Source organism: Alosa sapidissima, chromosome 14, assembly GCF_018492685.1.
Source record: "Alosa sapidissima isolate fAloSap1 chromosome 14, fAloSap1.pri, whole genome shotgun sequence".
Taxonomy (NCBI): Eukaryota; Metazoa; Chordata; class Actinopteri; order Clupeiformes; family Clupeidae; genus Alosa; species Alosa sapidissima.
In genome coordinates this window covers 27145070-27171502 of record NC_055970.1, presented here as the reverse complement: position 1 = coordinate 27171502, position 26433 = coordinate 27145070, and the positions used below count along the sequence as shown (strand labels likewise).

The 26433-nt window shown below is 39.1% G+C and overlaps 1 protein-coding gene across 7 annotated transcripts in view; it reads right to left on the bottom strand.

The window, feature by feature from the left end:
• Positions 1–26433, bottom strand: part of csnk1g1 (casein kinase 1, gamma 1) — a 67565-nt gene that overhangs the window by 10367 nt on the left and 30765 nt on the right. For 4 of the 7 annotated variants that reach the window (XM_042062011.1, XM_042062010.1, XM_042062009.1 and 1 more), the window contains 8 exons: positions 21781–21821; positions 15073–15142; positions 8488–8639; positions 8047–8281; positions 7820–7905; positions 7652–7736; positions 4031–4179; positions 711–818 (listed from right to left, as the gene is read on the bottom strand). In XM_042062011.1, coding sequence (XP_041917945.1) covers positions 711–818; positions 4031–4179; positions 7652–7736; positions 7820–7905; positions 8047–8281; positions 8488–8639; positions 15073–15142; positions 21781–21821 — 926 coding nt within the window. Of the gene's footprint in view, positions 1–710; positions 819–4030; positions 4180–7651; positions 7737–7819; positions 7906–8046; positions 8282–8487; positions 8640–15072; positions 15143–21776; positions 21822–26433 lie in introns of those variants that run through there. The other 3 variants (XM_042062012.1, XM_042062015.1, XM_042062014.1) reach the window with 2 other exon arrangements.

The window sequence follows — 26433 nt, the reverse complement described above, 5'->3', positions numbered from 1 at the left end:
GGAATGGGGATGGAGGATCCAGGACTCATGCCTCATTCCTGATCATACTGATCAGGACCCTGCACCTGAATCTTTGATCGAGCTTTTGCGCTGCAACTGCAAGTCTGGTTGCAGCACAATCCACTGCAATTGCCATCATCAAGGCCTCGATTGCTCCCTAGCTTGCACAGAGTGCAGAGGCATATGTGCAAATATGTCGGCAAACTTGGATGAGAACATGGATTGAACTTTTGTTGTTGTTGTTGTTGTAATGATTAATATTTATTTGTTATAAATGTTAGGCTATACAATGTATGTAAAAACATGTCATGTTTTAAAACACATAGCTTATACATTGTATATTGCTTGTCCAAGTTTTCACTTAATTAACCTATTTAGTGAAATATGATTTATGGTGTCCTTAACAGTCATCTTCCTCATCTTGTCACAGGCTAGGCAGCAACCCAACAAGACTGTTGCAGTCAGTTTTGGCAGTTATTTTGAATTTAGGACAGGTCTGTGGCATCCTAAATTAGTAAATTCTTGAGTTAGAATGGTTCTGTAATGGCCAAATTCCTATCTTAAGTTAAGATAGGTTTTTGTCCTAAATGCATTTAGGAAACATGCTTCTGTAACACCAAAAATCCTAAAAGTAGATAAGATAGGATTTCAGAGTTAGGAAGTTTCTCTAATGAGGCCCCTGGGCATCTACACAGACCTGAGGTACTAACCTGATTCCTAAAAGCCTGCTGTTGAGATGGCCGATCTCTGTAAGTGTGGCTTTCTCTTGTTATGGCTGATGCACCTGATTCCACATTGACAGATCCGACAGGTGTTGGCTAGGAGAAGGTGAAAAAATGTATTACCAGTTTTCTACAAATGGTGCAATGGTCTGATAAATAGATCTCTAAGTAACTGTAATTACTAATATTTGAGGGATAAACTGGAGATGTTAGCACTAACACAGGTGAACACATCAACTGATACAGCTGACAAAGTTATGTTGTGTGCACATTGACGAAAAAACATACAACATTCATACAATAATGCAAATTATGCAAAGGTTTGGCAACTCCTTTGTTTTGAAGACAAAAGAAGCAAATAGAACCCCCACAGAAAACAGATATTAAACAATCAAAAAATGAATGCTATGTCACTTTGTCACTTTTAATTCATCGGTTTAAAATGGATAAAAATTATTTACAGCAACTGTATCGTGCAAAAGTTAGGCCACCCTTAAAATTCAGAATTTACACGTCTTTGGCAGACATTACAGGTCACATTTTCATGTACATTTTCATTCACCTCCTCGCACATGATTTCTGGTATCAATATGTTTAGGGTGTCTAGCCTCATGTAACACCTACTGAAAGAAGCATGGATTGTATTTTGCTAGTATGACACCACAAGAAGTGGTAGAAGACAACGATCATTAAATAAGGGATAATGAACATGGCATGTCCATTCGAGGTGGTAATGCGGCCACAATGGAAAGCGGAGCATTATTGTCTAATATCCGAAAGATGTGGAGTCCATTATCCTGCAGCCATCTGCCATTACGCAACTTTCAGTTACTACTGGATTGTTGAACATTTGAACAGATTTTCTCTTTTTTCCATCATTTCATCCACTGAACAGAAAAACAGTAACATATAAACCAATATCAGTAAACTAGTACTGTAATTACTAGGCCTAATATACCATAGCTATAGTAGTAAAATCTGTCCCTACATGTACCTCAGGTGACTTTGTAGTTCTTCAGTTCATATCCCTATTTGACCATTACCGCCTTCACCTCTGTTGGGTAAAGGGTAAAATAAACACTGAATGCTTATGAAAAGGTAGCCCTGCTTTTCCCCAATCCACCTGATCCTTCCCGCAACATGTAAACTATTTTTCTCCTACACACACAAACACTGAAACACCCTCACACGCACATTTTCACTCCCTGCAATTGGGTAATTACTCCCTGATTGATGGCATTGTACATGTGAATGGATGTTTTCTGCAGGGTAAAATATAGTACTACTACCACCACAGATCAAGCTGTTTCATGTAATAGCATGACATATGCTTATATAGTCAGTGTTATGCCTGAACGCGTTCATTGAACGATAGTTCATGAACTCGTTCATATTTTGGGCGAACGTGAACGGAACATACTGTATTACTGCCTGATGAATGTTACTGTGAACTCATTCATTCTGGTGTCTGTGAACTCTCTCAGTTTAACTTTGTTCAATAGGGTTCCAGATTTCTACAGAGTTTTCCAGGCGAAAACCCGGCTAAAACACACTGTAAACAGGCCTTAATATGTAGCAGAAAAAAAAAAAAAACAATGTAGCAATCGCCGCATGCGTCGCAATGTACAGTAGCAATCGCATCGCCACATGCGTCCTCAAAACAAAAGGCAGCATGGAGGCGACAGCAGCATGTAAGCGACAAAGCAGCAAGGAGGGGTTGTGTGATCACCTTAGGCTCATAAGGTGACATAAAAGGGCGCTATGGAACCCCTGGGCCACATCTGGGCCCAAACCTCTGTCCCTGAGTAGAGACTATTAAGGATAATATGTGTGCCAAATGTCATAAGTTTTCTTCTATAGAAACCATTGATTTCAGCCTACCTACAGAGGAGTGGGGATGGGAGGGGATGTTCCTGGGCCACACCCGGGGCCAAGGTTTTATCCCTAAGTTCTTAAGGTGACAATTGATGTGTGTGTTAAATTTCATGAGTTTTTGCCCATGGGAACCACCGCAAAAAATCTACGAGAAAATAAACTACTAAACAACAATAATAATCCTTACAAAAACAATAGGCCTTTGTACCTTCCTCCAGTGCTCGGGCCCATAATAAGGATTTTTTCTTATTATATATATATATATATATATATATATATATATATATATATATATATATATATATATATATATATATATATATATACATATATATATATATATACATATATATACACACACATACATACATACATACATATACATATACGTGTGTGTTGATATAATTTGAAGTGATTTATTTCATCTTTATAAAAAAAAATCTCGGCCACTAATTTACTTTGCATAGCTTCCCTTTGATTGTTGTGTTTTGTTAACTGGCCAAATAGACTCATTTTTATTCACATAGCTTATTTTTTCAAACTTTCTTTTTAATGTTGTATTTCTTTCATACTGCCCTTTAACTTTTTAATCTTTTCTTTTATCTGCTCATTTGTAAAGCATTTTGATTAAATTAACTGTGCTTTACAAACAAACTTGCCTTACCTAATTAGTAGATCCTGTTTGTGCAGGCAACACTGCACAGTGGAATAGTGTGCCACCACATCTGTGTTAGCTAAATCTTGATGTAGGTCTTTTGAGTCCTATGAAGGACTTAGCTGAGCTTTCTGCCCGCCAGACATGCAGTAGTACACAAGTTAAAAATTGCCTAACAAGTCCATATTCAGTTCAAAAAGGGTGTTCAATGTTTTTGCACATATTATAACCACAGAGTTTACTATTTCTAAATGCTTTGAATGAAAAGTAACAATGCATAAAAATATATTTCATTTTTAAATCTGTTTGCTGCAAGGGTTGTATTTACGAGTATTTACTTGGACCAATTTTTTCATAGAACTGACCAACTTTCATACAACTGTATGTATTAAATGGTTCGGAGTAAATTTCACCCTAAGGTCATTAAGGTCACGATGACCGCGAGCCAAACACACCCGCAGAAGCTTTTGGTTCCAAAAGTGCTCACGCTAAGCCATTGGGCTGATACATAGACTGATAGCGCGAACTCGACCAAGGGAAAAAAGCTCTGGGGATGTGTTTGGCTCGCAGTCATCGTGCAAATGACCCTAGGGTGAAATTCACTCCGAACCATTGCTTTAACATTCTCATTTCTTTTAGAAAGAACAGAAATGTCCAAAATGATGCACATGTTCATTGGTTTTTTAATGAGCTAGTAAATGTAGTAGGTATGTTGACACTGTGTTGCACCATTTTTTACAGATAAGTACACAATATTTATTTACAGATAAGTACTTACAATCTGTCTGCCGACCCAGTCATACGTGTAATCAAAGGCATATCCTTTTCGTTCAAACAATTCTGTGAACAAGGTCCGAAGGTATTCATAATCTGGTTTCTCAAAGAAATCCAGCCGTCTCACATAGCGAAGGTAGGTAGCCATCTCCTCTGGAAAAGCCAGTTGAGACCATTAGCCATCTGTTGACATCTTCCTATTATGGATAGCTGTTAGTGACTGCCAGTTTCACTATGTACCTTGCCCAGAAGAATGTTGTACAGTTTGTAGATTGTACAGATTGTACAGTCTAAGCATTAGTCTAACCATGGAAATAAAAAATAAAAAGGTTGAACAATACTTTGTGTATTTAAGCTTGATGAAGATCCTTGAAAGTGCTATGGATATATTGTACACACAGTGAGTTGGATCTTGATCTTGAAAACCTAATCAGTCCATCTGGTCTTGAAGGTGATTAAGTGTGACAGGTTTAATGAAGATCCTTCAATGTGCTCAGCAGGAGATATTACATAAAACAGTGGCGTAACTAAGAAACTCACTTTTCATGCAATCCATTTCATTTGGAATGGGGGGGGGGGGGGGGGGGGGGACTTAATAGGATGTAAAATTACAAAGCAACCAGATGCAATGTCCAGAGATACATAGCGTTCAGAGAAATATTCTGAGAATTTAGCCCCAAAGTCATAGTCAAACCCACTTCTGGGGGCATTTGTGTCATGCACTAAGGCTAATTTATTAAGTAAAGTATTAAGTGTCGCTCAAAAAAATAAATGTTTTTTAAAAATCAGATGTCACAGCACTGTAGGCACATTCAGCTTCCGACGTTTGATTGCTTGGATTACACGGTTTCCAATAGAACCCTGCATACCACCCGCCCCTGTGTGCTATTTTTGTTGATTCCACTCAAGAAAATCCATTGTTTATCAAATGTTTGAAATTGAGGGCCCTATTTTTGACCTGGCACATGGCGGAAAATAGGTTATTTTCCCGGCACAATGTTTAAATTGTTATTTTGCACGTCTATTTTTTGAACAACACACCAAGGGGTGTGGCAACTAACAACCTGAGGAGGGATCTGCCGCATTGTCTAAAAATCGCTATATGTTATTTTAAGAGCGCATTATCAACAGTGATATAGGCAGGTACACAACACACCATGCTTCTCTCATTCACAAATGATGAATAGTTATTTACCATTATTTGCAAATTGGCAATGACGGAGAGGCAATTATGAAGCACAGCTGAAGACGCACTGTCACGAGATGTAAGCAACTCCAGCTGTAAGCAACTCCAGCCAATTATTTTGATGGTAACCTATTGTCATGCCATGCGCTGGTCACTACATAACATTTCATAACTAAACCACACCCAATATGGACTGGACAAACCCCGAAATTTGTTTAAACTATTTGCCAGTGACAATGCGTTTTAGACGGTCATAATGCTGCCCTGAGTGTTCCCAACACCACCACCAACTAATACTTCAATGGCATTAAAGTGTTCTAGTGTGGACGCATAGCTTTTGAAATACAAAGATGATAATGTCCATGGAGATTGTTAAAACCATATGCGTATTTACATTTACCCGGGTTAATGTGGACAGGGCCCCAGGGTATATACAGAAATTCTTAAGTTGAATTTAATACCTTTTAATACCTTTTTTTAATACCTTCACAATATTGTTTAATACCAACACGACTTCGAGCTGCAACTAGCGGCAACCTTTCGAAATTCAGTGTTGGGGGTAACTAATTATAAAGTAACAGATTACTGTCATTTTTGTTACTTAACTTTCTGAGTAAGAAAGTGTAGCAATGCTTACAATTCAAATCAAGTATCTATTATTACAGTTACTGCCTACTTTGTTCCTTTTTTGCTTCAATAAAAACACTCGTCTATACACAATTATTTGTTATTTAATCCTAACCCAAGATAAAAAAAAGTTATTTCATTGTTACTGTATGTGGAAGAGCACACACCGCTTCTCCAGCACTACACTCTTTCTTTCACTATCATTCTATCTCAATCAAGACACAATGACAAATGAAAATCAGAAAAGGTATACTGGACTTTCTTCTAAAAAGGCCCACGACCATACGCAGTACACACACACACCCTTGCTGTCTCATATAATTTGCCAGTCAAGGTATCACATTCATGTGATAAAATACTTTTGGGCCTGCATGCTCCCTGTGATGAAAATTTTGAAAAATAACCCCTTAAATGGTGACTTCTGGGGAATTTTGTGGAAACTATTTGACAAATTGACTTAAAATATATTATATATTAATATATTGATAGCGTATTACAATACAGCCTATACAAACCTACACAGGTTCTTCTATTCAACTAATTTTAAGCAATCTATTGGGACTTTGATCTCATCACATACTACATCAAGGGAGTAACCCTATAGCTCCTGAGCAAGCTTTGAATAATGTAAAGGTAACACCTGTTAAACTAACCTTAACATGACATTTACTGAGGGTAGAAAATGTTAAATCTTATAGCCTAAACCTCATCTTATAGCCTAAACAAAGCAACACTGGAAGGCCTATATTTAACCTCTATTCTGTAGTCAAGGCAGGGGTAGCGCATTGCAAATAACCCCTTATAACATGTGCATATGTTTACATGTTATATTCTTGTTTTTCCCCCCATTTCATTTAATTATATATTTGTTTGAATGAAAAGGCCTTCTGCCTTCATGGGGACTTTTAATTTGAAAATGGGTTATTGTGATACTGTATGTACTGTATGCTTATTAGACATTCTCTGGCTAGGCCTAGTTTAGGCTATGTCTGCTGCTCTTACAGCCTGTCATTGAAAACGCGATGGCGCAAATGATTACTTATTTGGATGACAATGACAGCTGGTAGCGTAGACATACTGATAGCTTCAATGACTCATATTTATGTGGAGACAGTAGCCCTACGTGGCCGATGAGCCAGGCAGTCGACTCTTCGGTAGAAAAACGTCTCTGGTAGATTCCATATGTGACCTGACGGCATTCACTCCCATCCAGGGGCATTTATTGTCTTTTTACAGACGTGGTAATAAGCCTCTTGGCTGTTGCCAACTAGCCTAAGCCAGTCTTTGAATCTCGAGTCCTCTAACCAAATGTCCGAAAAAATAAAATTTCCCACAACATCGTCAATGGTAGCGAACTTTTGGCAACAAGTTTAGGCAGTTGTATATCCATTTTGAGCATAGAGTTTGAGGGGGCGCTAAAAGTTTTTACCGTGAACGCACACTGACATATCGCTCAGGTCCTACTCGCACATATAATTAATATAACATAAATAAATTCACGCGAATTTTAGGAGATAAGCCTGCACTTAACACAAATGGAAAACATCATAGTTAGTGGTTCGAAAATTTAATATCTCATCAGATGACGTTTATTACTTTTTAATACTTTTAAATGGCCTTAAATTTGGCTAATTTAATTTACTACTTTTTAATACTTTTTACAACCCCGCGGACACCCTGGGCCCATGGCAACATATAACAGAATGCAGAACTAAGACTAGATTTTTGCCATTCTGTTTTTTTCTGACAACGAGTAAATAACAGTGCGGGCTCAAGGCAAACAATATTTCATTCTCTTAAGAAAACCATTACCTGGAAAATTCTCACAGAGAACTTCTACGGGAGTGTTCCTCTTTGTGTCCCCAATCTTCTGGTATCGTTCTTTCAATGTGTCAGCCTGTAGACATCACACCCATCATTAAAGTAATAATATTCAACAGTTTAGTTAACTTTTAATGATTCTGTGATATTCTACTCTACCTTCAGCCCTTGCCAAGGGAGGCTCCCACGAAGGAAGTACATGAACATGTGACCCAGTGCTTCCAGGTCATCTCGGCGACTCTGTTCTATAAAGGACATGCAGACAGCAAATTAATCTTTTGGTGTATATGTAGACATCTTAACAAATACTCAATGCAAGGTAAAACCTTGCAAAACAATTCAGCAAACTGATTTTGTAAATTTGTGGATCAATCACATTTCCTTACCTCTTCCCAAGTGTGTATTTACTGACATGTATCGGGCTGTGCCAGTTAAGCTCTTGTGCTCTCTATATGGAATATGTTTTTTTGTTTCAGGATCAATGTACTCTTTGGCTAGACCAAAGTCTATGATGTGAATAACGTGTTCCTTTTTGATCCCCTGCCGCCCAATGAGGAAGTTCTCAGGCTTAACATCCCTGTAGATGAGGTTCTTCGAGTGTACATATTCCATACGCGCAATCTGTGGAATAAATCATGCAGTAAAAACAAGTAGAGAAAAGGTGAGAAAATGAACAGAATATGGTTGTGTTAATTTCTGGCTGAAAAATAAGGGGAAATCTGCAGTTGAAATCTGCAGCAATGAAAATGATAATAATTTAAAAGCAACTCCCCACAAGTACATCCATAACTGATTACCATTCATTTTTGCAATACATATCAACTGACCAGTTGAACGGCAATCATCAAGACAGTTTTGAGTGAGAATGTTCGATCGCACAGGTCAAAAAGGTCTTCAAGGCTTGGGCCTAATAACTCCAGAACCATGGCATTGTATTTTCCGCAAGGTCCAAAGTAGAACACCTGGGGCAGACCTTCTACTGTGAGAATGAGAGAGATTACAAGAAGCAGGTTGTTGATTAATACATACTATATATCACAAGATACACTGCTGTTGGTGGTCACTTCTTTATGGAGCTAAATTTGTCTCAATAATATTTGTATTTGCGCAGAGGGGGATCCACAAATATTTCTTGATTTGCATGTGTGTTTTGATATCTACAAATAAAAAAAATCATATTTGTAACTCGTATATTGATTTTTACAAATATGGATGTGCATTTGTAAATAAAATGCCATTTATAAAACCTAAAATTTCATTTGTGAAATGTGATTCTGAATTTGTGGATCACCAGCACACCCATTCTTCGTGTTTTTTTTGTGTGTGTGTGTTTTTTCCCCCCTCTTGGCATGCATGCTGGAGGTGACATTGGGGGTGTGGCCGCATCGTTAATTCTACTCGAAGTTCGAGATTGTGTTGTCATTTCTATCGCCGAAAAAAAAACGAAATCATGACAGCCCTATAGGCCTACAGGATGTCATCAATTTGAGTGTTTGAGTGTTTGCCACTCAGGCCACCCATGACTCCAACATGGACATTGACTCATACGCCTCCTCCATTCTGGACTGTATCAACTCCAACATCAACAGTGTCACCACTCTCAAACACCACTTTCCTTAATCAGAAGCCATGGGTAAACAGTGAGGTCTGACTCCTGCTGAAGGCATGCGACATTGCCTTCAGATCAGGTGATGCTCATGCATGTAAGGCTGATGGCATCCCTGGACGCGTCCTCAGCTGAGGTTTGGACTGACATTCAACTTGTCGCTAGCCCAAGCAGCTGTCCCCGTGTCTCTCAAAACCACCTCCATCATGCTGGTGCCAAAACACTCCACTGAAATGAGCCTTAATGACTTCCGTCCAGTTGCACTCACCCCCATCATCATGAAGTGCTTCGAGAGGCTGGTCCTAGCTCACCTCAAGACCTGCTTACCACCCTCACTGGATCCCTTTCAATTCGCCTACCGTCAGAACAGGATTTCGGAGGATGCCATCTCAACTCCGCCCTGTCCCACACTTCACTCCACCTTGTCCCCTGCCCTCCAACTATATGACAATGTTGTTCATTGACTTCAGTTCAGCATTCAACACCATCATCCCCTCCAAACTGATCACCAAACTCTGAACAACTGAACTGGGCACAATGCACCCTTTCTCTCCTGTCTCTGTCGAATTTGAACAATCCTCTAAAACGCTCCACTGAAATGGAACGTTAGATCTTCCATGTGAGGAGGACCCAACACACATTGTAATTGGGGGCCAAGCAGCGAAGCTGCGAGGACCTCATTGTGTTTCTACGTTTTCCTATTATTATATGCAATGGGAGTCTATGGCAGCCCATAGAACCGTATGGTAAAAAGTTGGGAAATTTGGCACACTGATTGGGGACGGTCCCATGATTCATGTCACCAAGTTTCATGTCGGCAACTCGAACTCTCTAGCGCCACCAACAGGCCAAAGTTGGACGTGCGTTCATGCACGTAACTTTTGACCTGTTGGTCCGATTTTCAAAAGTCAGGTATTGTTGGAATCCTTGGACCAAGCCGAGTTCAACGCACCCTATGACGTCATTTTCCGCCATGATGGATTTTCCGGCATTTTGGATTTCATCAAAAACACTTAAAATGTATCAGGGGTCACACACTTTCTCTGATTCCCACCAAATTTGACACAGATCATCTTCAGAACAAGCCTCACAAAAGTTATCACTTTTTGTCTTCGGAAGTATTACCGTTCACCCGTAAAAGCCAATCAAAATTTGCGGCAAAGCCGGCAAACAGGAAGTGAGCTCATATCTCAGCAACCCTTGCATGTATCAAAACCAAACTTGGTACATTGACTCATGACCCCATCAGGAGGACCCTCAAGAAATTTGGTGACCTTTGACCTCTAGGGGGCGCTGCAATTCACAAACATGCCTTTTGGCCTGTAGCTGCTGCTGTGCTTAGAATTAAATTGTACTAGTGGTGTCTGGTAATAACAAAGTCCTTTTAGGCAAGTCCCTCCACTCGGCGGCCATATACCAACGTTTTATGGGCACTCATCGGGCACAGTCACTCATGAGGGCAACTTGTCACATCAATATAATTTATTCGGCCGCCATATTTGATTTGATCAAAAACACCAACAATTTCGCACAGGTCACAAATTTCATCTGATCTTCACCAAAATTGGCACAGACCATCTTCAGACCATGCCTTGTCACTTCATTTATTTCTGTAACAATTGATAGAAGCGTTCGCCCGTCACATACAATCGAAATTTGTGGCGAAGCCGACAGGAAGTGAGCCAAACAGGAAGTGAGCTCATATCTCAGCAATCGTTGCATGTATCAAAACCAAACTTGGTACATGGACTCATGACCCCATCAGGTGAATGCCGAAGAAATTTTGTGACCTTTGACCTCTAGGGTCACTGCAATTAGCAAAAATGCATTTTGCCTTGTAACTTTTGACGTGCTAGACGTGAAACTTGCTTTGACAGCTTATGGCCATACGTCTGATTGCAGCATTGAGCCAACAGCATTTCGTTGCCATGGTTACTCCGGCCTACCTGCTTGGCCCCTTCATTGCTGCTTGCAGCTATATTGATATTTTATTTGAGGGCCTACTGCACGTCTCCCCTGCACACATGAGAGTTCGTCAGAGCCATGACACTGGAGGACGGGCCACTATAGCCTCCTACTCCCCTTGAGGGCTAATTTGTTAATATTTGGGAAAACTGTGAGAAAGGGGATGCGACCACACAGCCTTAGCTGCTGAAGTACTGCGAGGGCGCAGCAAATGAACTTCAGAAACAATATATTTAAGCTTGTAAGGATCCTAATTCCTAGGCTCATGATAATCCTTTCAATCATATATGGACTATGATCAGCTACTAAGTGTGGGCCTACTGTCACATGCTTGTCACATGTCCACAGGAACATGGAACGGGAAATGTAATCAAATGTATACCTTGTCATGTCTTGATTGAGTCACTCTCACTACAACAATGGTCTCAAGCCCCATCAACAACTCATCATGTGATCCCTATGTATCAATCACAAACTAGGTAGCCTATTTAAGAGAAGTTCACACATTATTCTAGGAGTTCTGTAGCCAGATCCTCCCGCACCACTTCGGTGTGTAGTCATCATCTTCTGAGCCGGGTATGTTCATTTCTCTGCTTGTTTTGTATGATCTCCTAAATATTCCTTAACCTGTTTTGGTAACTTTCATAGTATTCATTTAGATGTACTTTCTATAATGTGTTTATATGAGTAGCTTATATCTGACAAATAAATTGTTATGCTCTGATCCGCATAGCCTTTCTGAGTACTTACTACTTACTTACTTACTTACTAGACCTACGTAACATTATTCCTAGAACTAAACGTGTGTCATAAGAAAATAAGTTAGGCATTCTCTTTAACAGCCTATATTGTGGGTATATCAACCTACTACGGATATTGATATTGCATTGAACTGAAACTTTTCCATATTAAGCGGAGTCAGATTTATTAGGTTGACAGGGGTTCTATAATCAATTGTTATATTTCCAACAGCGTGTGGAAAGCTCCATGATTTCCTTTAACCACTTTCAGTTCCCTCATTGGTCCTGAAAAGTGACGTCATTACATTTTACATCATATTTTTTGCATTTTCATGCACTGGTAATTCCTTGGGAATTGTGTTTCTAGTTACAGTGCATGGACATTTTTACAAATGTAATTACTTAGCATTTTTAGCAAATTTACTTAGCAGCCATTTTTGCATTTTCATACTCCGGTAATTCTCTGGAATTCCATTCTCTAGTTGTTAATTAGTATTGCTGTTACCTTGTTCTTTGATGTTGAAGAAGGTATGCAACCACATGCTCAGATGCCATTTTACAAGCCCATTTACAACCTTATAATTAGACTGGGGAATAAAATGGCCCATTTCAGCAATTTTTAGTCCCCTTCATGTTCATTGTTTTACGCTGATTGACTGCCTTGCAGTCAAAGATGGTTCACAATAGGCTCCAGGGCCCCAGCTGTGGCACAACTGGGTGGGGCACCTGCACTGTACGCCGGCGACCCCGGGTACGATTCCCGCCCCGTGGTCCTTTCTGGATCCCACCCCTGCTCTCTCTTCCATTCGCTTCCTGTCACTCTTCACTGTCCTATCATTAGAGGCATAAAAAGCCCAAAAAAATATACTTAAAAAAAACCCCAATAGGCTCCAGAGTTTTCTACCTCAACCTCTAACTCGAAGTGGTAACATAACATGTAGGGGAGTAGTGAAGAGTGAGTTGGTTTATATCAGATTCTGTATTTGTGTCACAGTCTGTCTTTGTTAAGATTCACTTGTTTTAAGAGGTAATTTCCCAGGCCAAGATTTGCATATGAAGGAGGAAACAACCCCATTTACGTTAGCTTAATACTCATAAAAACAGTTTTCCCTTCTATGTCATCCTTAAGCATTTGTGTCGGAGGCATTTCAGTGATTTTTTTTTATGCATGTTGGCTTTTTCGTCCACATGAAAATTATTTTCAAAAACTCCGGCCAAAGAGGAGATTTTCGAAAACTTTCTGAAACGCCTACTTTGGTGGCACTGTGTTTGTGGGTGTATAGGGGGGTGCTTAAGGAGTAAGGAATATCATACCAATTATATATAAAGGCTACTCTTCACATAAAATATCATTTGGGTGTGTGCAATCTACATGAGGTTTTTTTTTCAGGCCTTACAACAAAGACAATTTCTGAGCCTGAATCATCAGGCATTTTTGAAGATGTCATAGCCCTTATGGATACTTATTAGCATAGCATAATAGAGTAAGCATGATAATATATGCATATTTGTTGGAATCAGATAACAAAAACTTGCTTGACACTGACACTTTTTCAGGCTATCATTATCAAATAAAATAGGGTAGACTAGGCTTGCATTTGTAAAGTTGATTTGAAATGTTTTAACCTGCAGCCTAGGCTATTTGCAGATTGTGCTAGTTAGCCATGTTGTTAAAACAGTGTTCACATGTAAAACTGTGCCCTGGAGAAATGAATATTCCAGATGAAGCTATTTTGAAAGTTTCTTAAAGACTACATCATGCCAATCATCTTTGCGTTTGTCTTGGAATGACACATGCCAGTTAATGAGCAATTCATCTTTTATTCACCTTATCCTTTACTATACTAATCAAGTTCTCTGTTAATGTTGTCTGAATTTGCTCCACCTTTTGCCCATCTAAATTGTTAAAACTTGATGTATTCTTCATCACAGAAACTCGTTGTAGCAGTCAACTGTAACAGTTGAACACAGTAGCCCATGTCTATTTTTTCACATGCAAAAAATGACAACATAAGGATAGCAGTCTAACATTGATAACATTCACAACAGTAGAAGAACATGCTGCTACATTGCTATGCTAATTTACTTGTTTTTTACTAGTTTTTAATATTTAATTCTCAAGTTTCAGCTATCCCACCTGTGACATCACTAGACATCTTTCCTGATCGGCTCACATCACTTTTCCAGCTGACATTTCAGACACACCTGCGTTTGCACACTTTCACTTTAGAATGGTGTGAATAAGTATAAGTATAATACTCTTTTGATCCCGTGAGGGAAATTTGGTCTCTACATTTATCCCAATCCGTGAATTAGTGAAACACACACAGTGAACACACAGTGAGGTGAAGCACACACTAACCCAGAGCAGTGAGCTGCCTGCTACAGCGGCGCTCGGGGAGCAGTGAGGGGTTAGGTGCCTTGCTCAAAGGCACTTCAGCCGTGGATGTGGGCATGGGAGAGCAGTGCTCAACCACTTCACCCGCCCACATTTTTCCTACTGGGTCGGGGATCCAACCGGCAACCCTTCGGTTACAAGCCTGAAGCCCTAACCAATAGGCCACGCTGCTGGCTGAATGACTGAGGGATGAGAACCATGAACACAAGTTTCAAAATAGAAGCGATAGTTTGTTTATTTTCTGAAGAGATGCATATTTTCCCCAAGGGATTTACAACATTATTGATGTTACGGTAACCATTCATTTTACGAAAGGACAAAATTAGACTTTGTTAATAAAATTCAATATTTTTAAGGCCTTAATTTGACAATATTAAATGTAAGACTTTTTCAATACTTTTAAGACCCCCAAGGGTACCCTGTGTTTTTGCACATCTGTGTGGACGGAATTATTTTGAAATATGAGGGAAAATATCTGTTTTTTATAAATACGTGTGGACATGAAGCCTGAGAAGGCGAGATAATGTAAGTTCAAACAACACGGTTTTAGCCAAACTGGATGGTATTCTATACATTTACAACATCAGTATCATCTGAGTGAATAGCCTATTCAGCAGATTAAAATCAGACTATACACAGTACCAACATCACCTGATTGACAGCAGTAGATTGTTTAATAGTAGATCTGTGCTAGTGACCTCACCTGAGCTGCCAAGAGTTTTGTAGAAGCGGTATTCTAAATGGAGCTGGGGTGCCCGTGATTTGACTGGCTCCTGCATGAACAGAAGAGAAAGTTGACAATGTTTAATGGAGTGAAATTAGTCCTTTTTCTCATGAACACTTCACTGTGGATCTTTCTCAAGATCTGGTAAAAAAGAACATAACACTCTTTCATTTATTTTCTGCATTTCTGATTAGAGTACAGCTCGGACTGCATATTCCTGTTTGGATGCAACCTGAGTCCAGGCTCGGACTGGTAATCTGTACAACCGGGCAAATGCCCGGTGGGCCGGTCCACATGTGGGCCGGTGACCTCCGGGAATATTTTTTTTTTTTTAAGTTATTTAGACTAGGCCTATGCGGCCCATCATGTAGGCATAGGCCTAGCCTATAAATGCAGTTGCATCCATTTGGCTTGGGGAGTGACAGGTCAATCATTTTGGCCTCTTCATGACAGATTCAGTGTGTTACGATCGCGCCCCCCTGCCCCACCCCTCAAGTGGATTTGTCCAAACAGCCGCTAGGTTTGTGGGGAAATCTAGCCTACGAGTGCATGGTAGCTAGTAGGTGCCCTCCGCTGGCTGGTGTTCACATCATCACAGTTTAACCGTAAACAGCAACCAGAGGTCTAGTTTTATTCCATAAATATATTGTTTTTATAGACGTTAGTTGCACGCGCTACCAAGAGCTTCCATTTACTGCACCATGTAGGCTAGTGCGGTTCTGTCAACATAAAAAAACTACGGGTAGTCTACCATTTTCGCACAACTTGGTGGAAAAGTGTAGCACAGGTTAAAGAAAATCCATTCATTTTTGGAGCTGATCCTACTCAAAAGGAACTTCAAAGTATTTCCCATATAGTAGGCCTTCGTCGGTCTAGTGGTGGGCCGGTCCAGAAGAAAATTGCCAGGGCCGAATTTTGTTCCCAGTCCGAATCTTTGTTGGTACTAAATCATCCATCGCAAAGAATGATTTTTGTAGCACGTGCAACAAATGATGATGTAGATCACGGGTGCATTAATAAATCTACATTGCGGCGAGTTGACACAAATTATTCACTTTGACGAATTTATGTAGTTTCAGTCCTAGTTACTTTACTTTGAGCCATGCTCTTCCTTACTTGAATCACCTTTGAAAATAGAGGATTGAAGTAGCCTATATGGGTGTTTGGGAATGAACGTTGACTCAGATGCTTTTTGAGACTTTGAGCTAAATGTCCCAGACCGGTTTTTAGGATGCATCATAGACAGGTTATCTTTCAGGTAGCCTATATATTTTCCATTAGAAAACCATCACGTAGCGAACGTGTTGTGGCTAACTCACTTAGCTCCTGTTAGTAGCAGGAGCTACTGTAAGTGAGTTAGCCACACAACATGTTCGCTACGTGATGGTTTTCTAGTCATAAGCAAATGAGATGACAGTCGAAGATGCAATTAGTGCTGTTATCAATTTTCTTGGTAGCCTATAACCGCATTTATGGTTTTCTACAAATACATCAATAATCAAATTGGCCTCCATCACTCAACCAATGCTAACGGTAACATTATTTTACCTACTCTAGGCTATTGATATAACTTAAGATTAACGTAGCCTACCTGCAGTAAAAACCAAGCATGTCCGATAAACATTCTCAGATTTATTTCGGCTTCAAGAAGAAATGGGAATTACGTGTCATGCAGAAATCACCCTACCCTTATTAGACGTTCTCTGCGGTAAACTACAGTCTTGTCCTTGTAGGAAGCGTAGTGTCTTTCCAACCCACTTTAGATTAACTTCCAACAAAATGGGGACCAAACAAAACGAAAACGAAGGGAACACAAGGGCGTATAAATAATTTCTACTTATTCATAACCCCACAAGTTGCAGATATATGAGACTCATATACATACTGTGTGGCATTCAGGCATTCTGGATTAAACCCAATGCCTGTATATTCTCTGATGACTGATAAAAATGCCCCTTTACTTCTTTCCTCGATCATGTTTGTAGACTTGCCTACATCTCTGCTTGCATCTGCACCAGTTTGCTCTCCACAGCAGCATATGAGCAGCTTTTCTCTTTCCCTTCTCCTACATCCTTTCATTAGCTATCTTGGCTCTGCTTCAGGTGCTACAGCAGCACTGCTTTACACCCGGAGATCCTGGATAACTAATAATTAAATTAATTGTGCTGGTCGGAGTTTTTAGTTTCCACATGTGTTATCTAAGTTTGTAACTTCAAATGTCACCAGTGAGTCTTGGAAAATGCTTTTCATAATCCATTGGGATCAGGGGCAGACTGGGACAAAAAATAATAATAAATAAAAATAAAATTTAACAAAAAATTGGCCCTGGCATTTTGGACCAGATCGGCCCATAACATTTGATAACACACACCTTTTCGGTCTTTGTGTGATTTTTTTTTAATTTCTGTACATTGTCCCTAACCACCTACATAAAAACTGCCCAACACATTTCCAGGGCCAAAAAGTAGCTTTGCCTTAGGCTAGCCTACTACTACAATAATATTCTAATGCAGTGGTCCCCAAACCTTTTCTTCAGAGAGCCAGCTCACTATGCCTGGTTCTAAGAGAGGGCCAGAGACTCGGAGTATGTCAGTAACTGTAAATAGCTTAATGCTGTGAACAACAGCAGTCTACCTTAGTTAATGGGCAAAAATGTCTGCACAATGGCCCTCATTTATCAACCGAGCGTAAAAAAACAGCGTAGATCTGTGTGCTCACGTGTGATTCATGAAACCTTCGTATCACTCCAATTCCAGCGTAAGAATAAACGTTTGTTGATAAATGTGGTGGGTGGAAACAAGTGTAATTTAAATATCAGGCCCCTATATGTGCTCGTCCATAAGAGAAACATTTGTGACCAGAAACCCATGAGGACCATTAAAGTGGAGTTTCACCAACTGGCAGGTCAGCATCACTTGTTTTTAAGTTTTCCAAATTTGCACACCGAAATTACCTTTACTGGTGAGCTTTCAATTAATGGACATTGGCTATTTCAGACTTTCCAAACGTCATTGGCTGCAATGATGTGATGCAAGTGCCCATTAAAGCACCATCCATAAACAAGACAGATTATGTCAATAGGAAAGGTTTCCACAACATTGTACATTTCCAAGTAGGTCTAATGGATAGGCTATAGGCCACTTTTATTTTTTTTGTATACTCTCCTAATGGTGTTGATGTTTAAAACACATTTTTATTTTAATAATTGCTATTTGATATATGATGCTTCACATCTTATCACAAATGTGGAGGCGAAATGGCCAGGGTCAGTACACGATGCCAGAATGTACCAGGAATTTAATTTGAGACATTTCAACAGGGTGCATTATACATTATGGGAATATGATCAGATCCAGGTAGGCTAATTAAGGCTCTAACTTAGTGCTATAGGCCTACTGTATGTGCAATTACACAATTTGATGGGTATCTTGTGGGAGATAGAGGATACCCATGTCATGACATTCATCACCCCGTACCCTGATCCAGATGATGGAGCGCAAACAAAGTTTAATGTGGCCCACAGCAAAACCCTCTTTAAAATATACATGACATTTGGGATTCTCAGAGATTTCAGTGTTTGTGCACTCAATCTGTGACAAGGTAGTCTATAGTCCAAGAAAGCATCATAGTAAGCGGTCAATACGTAATGTCTACTGATTTATTTAATATTGTGCTTTCGACATTAATAGGCTGTCCTAAACTTGCATTTATGCAGTCAGTTAGGCTATTCTCTGCCAAGCAAGGTCTCGTTCCTTAGCAGATGCTCTTTTTTGTTATTATAGCTTTCTTCTCCTCGTAAGCCTCGTGGAGAACTTACTGCTCCGCCTCCGATGCTCTTCGTTTTGGCATTTTCACTCATGGTTTTGATTCTCAATAGATGATGTCTTCTAGCCTGGGAACACCCTGACCTTCACAATTGTACAATTGGGAGTGTGTCTGGAAAAGGTTCATTGACTTACGACTTCCAGCAGGGGCGTCAGTAGCAGTGAAATTGAACTTAAAGTGGTGCATTAAACTCTTACCAAATCATTTCAAAGGTGTAGCAATTTTGTAAACGGAGGGTTTAAATGCAGTTGTTCAAAAAGAAATACACGTTCCAAAGAAATACACATCCATGACGGATTAGCGATTGTATTTGTGTGCCTGTGTTTTAGGGACATTGGAAATAAGCTTCAATGGCCTCTTGGCCATACGGACCTTCAGAGCAAATCTCAAATTTGCCGAAAGGTCATATGGGTAGATGTCTTCATAAGTTCATGAACGCGCACAACTCTAGGTTAACCAATACAGGGTTGATTAAACTAATTCGTAACTGTTAATTTGGAACCATCAGCTCAGGTTTAGTCGTCACGAGTTTAGACAACCTAGAGTTTAGAGTTTATCTCAATCAATCCTTCCTGAAATACCACCCAGGTATGTTCGATGTTAGATTAGCTATCTTGCCATAACTTCTCTCAGTAGTTTGGTCACTTGACAGTATACAGTAAGTAAAGTAAGAGGGAGGCCGCACTATGCATAAGTTAACTTTTATTTGCACAGACGCATTTCGGCGCGTGCCTTCTTCACTATGCTACAATGTAACAGTGTAACCAATCTTATATACCCACACCCATTAACACACTCCCATTGACAACAACCAATGGCATTTAAGTGATATCCAGTCTAGGGGTGGGCGATATGGACAAAAAATAATATCTCGATATTTTTTGTGATTTTGACGATAACGATAATTAGTCAATATCCTTTAAAAAAAAAAAAGTAAAAGTCTGAGTTACTTTACAGCTCATTATTTATGAATAGCATCAATACAATAATAACCAATAACCTAACCTGTGACTTTTAAACCAAATCAACCAATGCATTGTCACCAATTGACACATTTCCAATTTTGCCCCCACTTGTGTGTGTGGCAATGACATGGTCTAGCCAACTACATTAGAGAAGATGACTAGGCCTAACAGTTTCCCAAAAGAATGTCTGAAGCTGAAGTTCCTTTCAAAAACCTTTACTTAGGATTCACTGTAAAACTAAGCAGACCAACAGAGTACATCTCAGTTATTTCCTTCGATGTTTTTACAAATAGAAATCATGTAGGCTAGCATTCCAAGTTATAGAATAGAAACTAATGTGTTAGCTTATGGCTAATGTACATGAGAAATCCCATTGCATACACCCCCTGGATTTAGTGAATGTATGGGGTTTCAATGTGTGATTTTGAGTGTTTTTTCCCCATAAGTAATTTAAATACTTGATAATGTAAATTTGCACATCGTTAAAACAACAATCACAATATTATCGCAGACGATATATATCGCCCACCCCTAATCCAGTCCAATAATGATCATTGTAGCAGAGCCATGGGGGCATCAAAACTGAAACTGAAAGTATCTCCCCACTGCCCCAATGGGTCTGCTTTAAAGGAGAATTCCGGTGTGATATTGACCTAAAGTGTGTTGAAACATGATACCGAGTGTGAACGCATGTCTCCAAAAATAATTCAGTGGAAATGCATGGATTCCAGTTGCTGCTACTGGAAGAAACTGGAATCCATGCATTTCCACTGAATTATTTTTGGAATCTGATCCCTCATCATACCTGTTCATTCTTACTTGTCGCTCGACTTATCGTGACTAAATTCAAGATGGCTGCAAACGCTAAACTTTGTGAAGATACTGTCTGCATAAATCGTCTTGTAAGTAAACTACCAGTGCTTTTTCAAAGTTCTCAATGTCTCGTTTTAAATGTCAGGGCCCTCGGAAGTCTAGCAATGAAGTGTGGAGATATATTGAGCCTTGTAAATGGTGTAAAACAGTGATTTATTTGCATGGCTAGCCCGATGCCGAAGCACCACCATTGAAAAAGCTGTTGGTAGTATCGGCTAACTAGCGCCAGATTTTGGAGTGCAGGGGACAAGCCGAGATGGGCTATGAGACATACGTTCACACTTGGTATCATGTTTCAACACACTTTAGGTCAATATCACACTGGAATTCTCCTTTAAGCTGCCTGTCCATAACTTGGCCTATGTTGTCCCAAATGATCTCATTCTTTTTCCTATGGGGTGCATGTGATGAGCTTGAACAACAGGACTATGGGTCAATTTACACTGAACCTACACTTTAACAATGATAAGCATGATATTAAGGTTTGCAATTAAAAGTGAATGATCAATTATGAGCCTGGTAGCCAGCCACCTAGCTAGTTGAGTGGAATGCGTTTCAATCGGCATATCATGTGCTTCATGTAAATGAATTATTGAAGATTACAAGACTCACCAGTTCCATTACACAAAAGCAATACGTTAATATTTTGTAACGTGTTATGTATTTCAAAATTAATTGCGGTGATTAACACGTTAATTTTGACAGCCCTAGTAATTATGTGCTATTTGTAACTGTGGGATGATTTGTAGCTGTAAGACAGATCAAGTGTAGGGGCATACTTGTAATATGACAATTACTTGTGCAAATAATTTTAATAATTTCAAATAATTTCAGTTACATGTTGTGAGACTGGTTTCCAACCTGAACCAAACAGGCCTTCTGTTTTCTACATCCAAAACACTCTAGCTGGACACAGATCATATAAGCTGCAGCACAGAGTAGCACAGGCAATAAAGGGTTGAGAACACATGATATAGTTTACTTATATAGAAAATTATATATTAAAAAAACGTTCAATACCTACCAATTTGATGGCGACATACTCATTAGTGTAAAGGTTCTTTCCTAGAATGGAAAGGGAAGAAATGCTGTGAGTATGAATTTTCACACTTAACATCACACAGAGGGATGTGCCATAGTAGTGATATTTTACTTTAATACAGCAACAGCAACAGCAACAGCAACAACGTAGGCCCATAACTACCAGTAAGCTAACTGGTCTCCCCCATAGCTATAGCGCAATGCTTCACTTTTTGCCACTAACATGAAAAAAAACGGCAGCTATGCTTTCATGTCCCACAGCTATGCTTATTTCAGGATGACTGCATAAACATAAACCTAGCCAGATCTGTGGATCTGCGTTGTGAATCCAATGAACCCAGCCACAACCATTTTATTCACATCTTCAAAAAACAAAAGTGAATCTAATCTATCTCCTCCTAGACCGTTGATCCGATTCCTATGAAGACCTTCAGACCAAGCCTAACAGATTGATTTCACCAATTTTTGATGCGTCACTCCATTTTAAAGTTACGCATCAATCCACTTTTGAGGTGTGGCCTATAATGATTCTATTATATCTTATCTTGTAAAGGTTCAATCCTATTCAGACTTGTTGTTAATAGTGCATAGGGGGCACTACAGCCCTCATCTTCATTCTGGTAAAGGGCACTTCTTTAAGTGTTTAAGTGTTAAATGAGGACTTCTGGCAAGTTTTGTCAAAAGAAATAGACAGATTGAGTTACAAATGACATAGCCTAACCATGAACAGATTCAAGGGATCTGCTATGGGAAAAAAAAAAATGCCAGTTACAAAGCAGGATTATCGCAGGACTTGAACTGGTCAGTGATCACAACAAAAACCTTAGTATCAGCATAGACAGGATTATTTATGTTTTTCTTTTGTGTTCATTTTCAGCTTTTTCATTTACAGTACATTATTAGTAGAAATTAATAAACTTCATGGCATAGGCCACTATCTCCCCTGTGAGCTAAACTATTAACATTATTTAATGTAATTACATTGTTTTGATGGTGCCCTAATTGAGTGCCTGTGGCCGGTTGCACAAAGCACCTTAAGTTAAGTTTTTCCCTTAAAATCTGATGGAAGGGTCCCTTAAAATAAAACCGGTTGCACAAACACCCTTACGTATTCTCCTTAAGGGAAAATGTTAAGGAAACCTTAAGTATTTAAGTTATCCCTATCTTGCGAAAGAAATCCCTTAAACTGTTGCACAAACGACCTTAGTAGGCTAACTAAGGGGAAAAACCTAAGGGACATCTAACTCTACCTTAACCATATTATTAACTGAATTGATGCTGATAAATTCTAAGAATTCAATTCAAGACTTTCAAACGGTGTTTGAATGATGTCTATACGTTGAATTAAATGCAGAAAAATGGTTAGAAGAAGAACTAGACACATTTCCTGAAGGAAATACCAGTGCATGCAAAGTTGTTGTTGCCATGGTGGTTGCTAATATAATTGAATATAATTAAATATATTCAGAAGACTTATGCAAGACATCCAAATATAGCCTATGTTGGGTTCCACATACTTGCATCATTGTAGCCTACTATTTATTAAATATATTGTAGCCTTCTATTCAAATATAAGGATTGCATTGATTATGATTATGATTATGATAATGCATTGATTCAATTTTTCCCTTGATTTTTCTGTATGGGCAGCAGTACATTTTCTTTGTCACAGCACTTCCAGCCAGCTAACTTTGGCATACCAGGAGAGCTAAATGTATGTATGTATGTATGTATGTATGTATGTATGTATGTATGTATGTATGTATGTACGTATGTATGTATGTACGTATGTACACGAACAAACAAAACAATATTAAACTATAAGGAGGAAATGTGGGAATTAGGCTAAACTGAAACAATGAATGTGGTGTATAAGTGTATGAAATGTACGATGAAAATTGGCTAGCAATTTCACCAAGCAAAAACCAAGAAATTCGCAGAAGTTCTTCTCCAGACTAAAGGGGAGGGACTGAGCTGAAGCGGCTTCGGCAACTTTTTATATACACAGGGATGCAAACAGCGCGCTTTTCGACGTCTCCCACTTTTTTCATGTCAGTTTGGGTGACTTGTGTGAATCATGCAGATTTTTTTTTAAAGGGGGGGGGGGGGGGGGGGGGACTCTAGCTTTTTCACGTCATCTACCGCAGGCTACTAGAGGAACCAGAGCAGCGTTTCTCATATGGACCTGCTGGTTAATGTCCGGTGCTTCTGTCACTCACCTGATAATATTTGATCATGTAGCAAAGGAGCGGTAGATGTAGCCTATCGCTCTGATAGCAGCTAAAAAGTATAGGCTACACTCACTCCGTTAGGAGGCAACTCTATCAGTTCGCACTAGGCCATCTTACCTCCGCAGTAGATCTACTTCAGCTGGAAGTTTTAAGACGCAACTGTGGACTAAGTGTGTAAGCTTTTGTTAAGCTAACGCTGGCGCTGCCATCTGACTGATCATCCAGAACTGTAGGTCTACAATAATAAAATTATCCACCTATGAGTATCAGTAAAGAAGTTCGAACTAGACATAGTAACAAATATTTTTTTTTAATGTAACCAAGGCTTAGTATCTAATGTTATGTGGGAATTGTAAGAAAACATGTGAAAACAATTCCAATTGCGTGTGTCGTTTATTAAAACGGTAGGAAAACGAAATCAAAGACAGCGCTGTCCATCAACAAAAACAGCATGGAGTTAAAATGTAATTTGTGGGGTTAGGGGTTCAGGCTTGTAACCGAAGGGTTGCCGGTTCAATCCCCAATCTAGGCGGGTCAACGTCAAAAAAAAATGATACAAAAGGTTTTTTCATGGATTCTGGTACTGTTGGACATGCTAAATAACATACTAAAAATCTAGTGAAATCTGACCTTGGGAAAGGGGTCATTTTCAAAATGGCCGCCAAAATGGCTGTCAAGAGGTTAAAATGGCTATATCTCAATTACTATTCAGCCTACAGGGGAGAAATTGATGTCAAATTGTGGTCATATTAAACAAGAATATGATTTTAAATGGTAATATTAAAAATGTTTCAATGCTCTACCTTTCTTTTAGCCAAATATTAAAATCAATGTGTTTTAATACAGAGCAAATGTAATACAGGATTATGAACCATCTCCATGGTATGGAGGAAGATAAGACATTTTTAACTGGTGTTATATCTCATCTAGAGGTTATATGCTTTCAGAAAATATATAGTTTTGGGTGTTTGATTTGTTTTGCCTGGACAATATAGGATAAAATGTATCCCCTTTACACTAGATTCGCCTATACATAATAGAGGGCAATGTATTGTTCATGGCATGGAGGAAGATGGGACATGTCTTAACTGGTGTTTTATCTCATCTACAGGTTATATGCTTTCAGAAAATATATAGTTTAGGGTGTTTAATCTGATTTCCCTAGACAATATAGGCCAACATGTATGTACAGAATAGAGGGCAATGTATTGTTCATGGCATGGAGGAAGATGGGACATGTCTTATCTGGTGTTATAACATTTGCGGGTTATATGCTTTCAGAAAATCATTGTTTAGGGTGTTTAATTTGTTTCCCCTGGACTGGACATGCCCAAATGTATCCACTTTACATTAGATTTGCCTATACAGAATAGAGGGCAATGTATTGTGCATTCATGAAGGAAGATGGGACATGTCTTAACTGGTGTTATGTCTCATCTACAGGTTATATGCTTTCAGAAAATATATAGTTCAGGATGTTTAATTTGTTTCCCCTGGACTGTACATACCAAAATGTATCAGCTGCACACTAGATCCGCCTACATACAGAATATATTATGTATTATGCAAAGTGTGGTGGAAGTTGGGAACATAAGTTGATTGTTATATTTCATGTACAGGGTATATGCTTTTATAATATATATAGTTTTGGCTGTTCTATGACTTTGGTGAACCATAACCCAGGCATAGGCATGCATTATATATTTGTGTGCATCAAATATATGTTTGCATCTATCATAAGGGGGGAGCTAATTAAACATAATATGAAACTATATTTATTAGTATACAGAAAAAATTACTATATCATTATTCATCATCATCCATCATCCTCCAGTCCTCTGAAAGGAAGTTGTGCAGATTGTCACATTGTTCATTTTGACATGTTCCACAGGCAGCAGTGAAGCGTAATCCGTATCTACATTAACAGAAGAGTGTCTTGCAGAAATGCACACAGTTACAGCGGATAACTTTCAAAAGCTGTGAAGCTTACTAGCAGATTCAGTTGGAGGGAGACGTTCTGGAGTCACAAATAATGACGCAAGGATAACCTTCCTACTCAGGGTGTTGTGCCGTAATGTTGTAAGAGAGTCTGTGGACTTCCCACCAAAAAGTACAGCCATCACTTGGCATCTTAATTCACCAATCACCTCTGTTGTCTGATTGGTAGTAGTGAAGGCATTGGCAGATGACTGAAGGACAAAATCTCCTCTTCTGGAATGCTGTCTTTTGCTGACACCAAAGACCCTAGAGATTAAAGTTGACATGATATTTCAACTTTATTCTCAAAATGTTGTGTTTAATGTTGACATGTCGACTTTAAACGACATGTTGGGTTTGGCTTCTTATCATGGCAAAAATATTTGTTTTCTTCATGTGTGGCCATAATAGTCTGTCGTATGTATGTG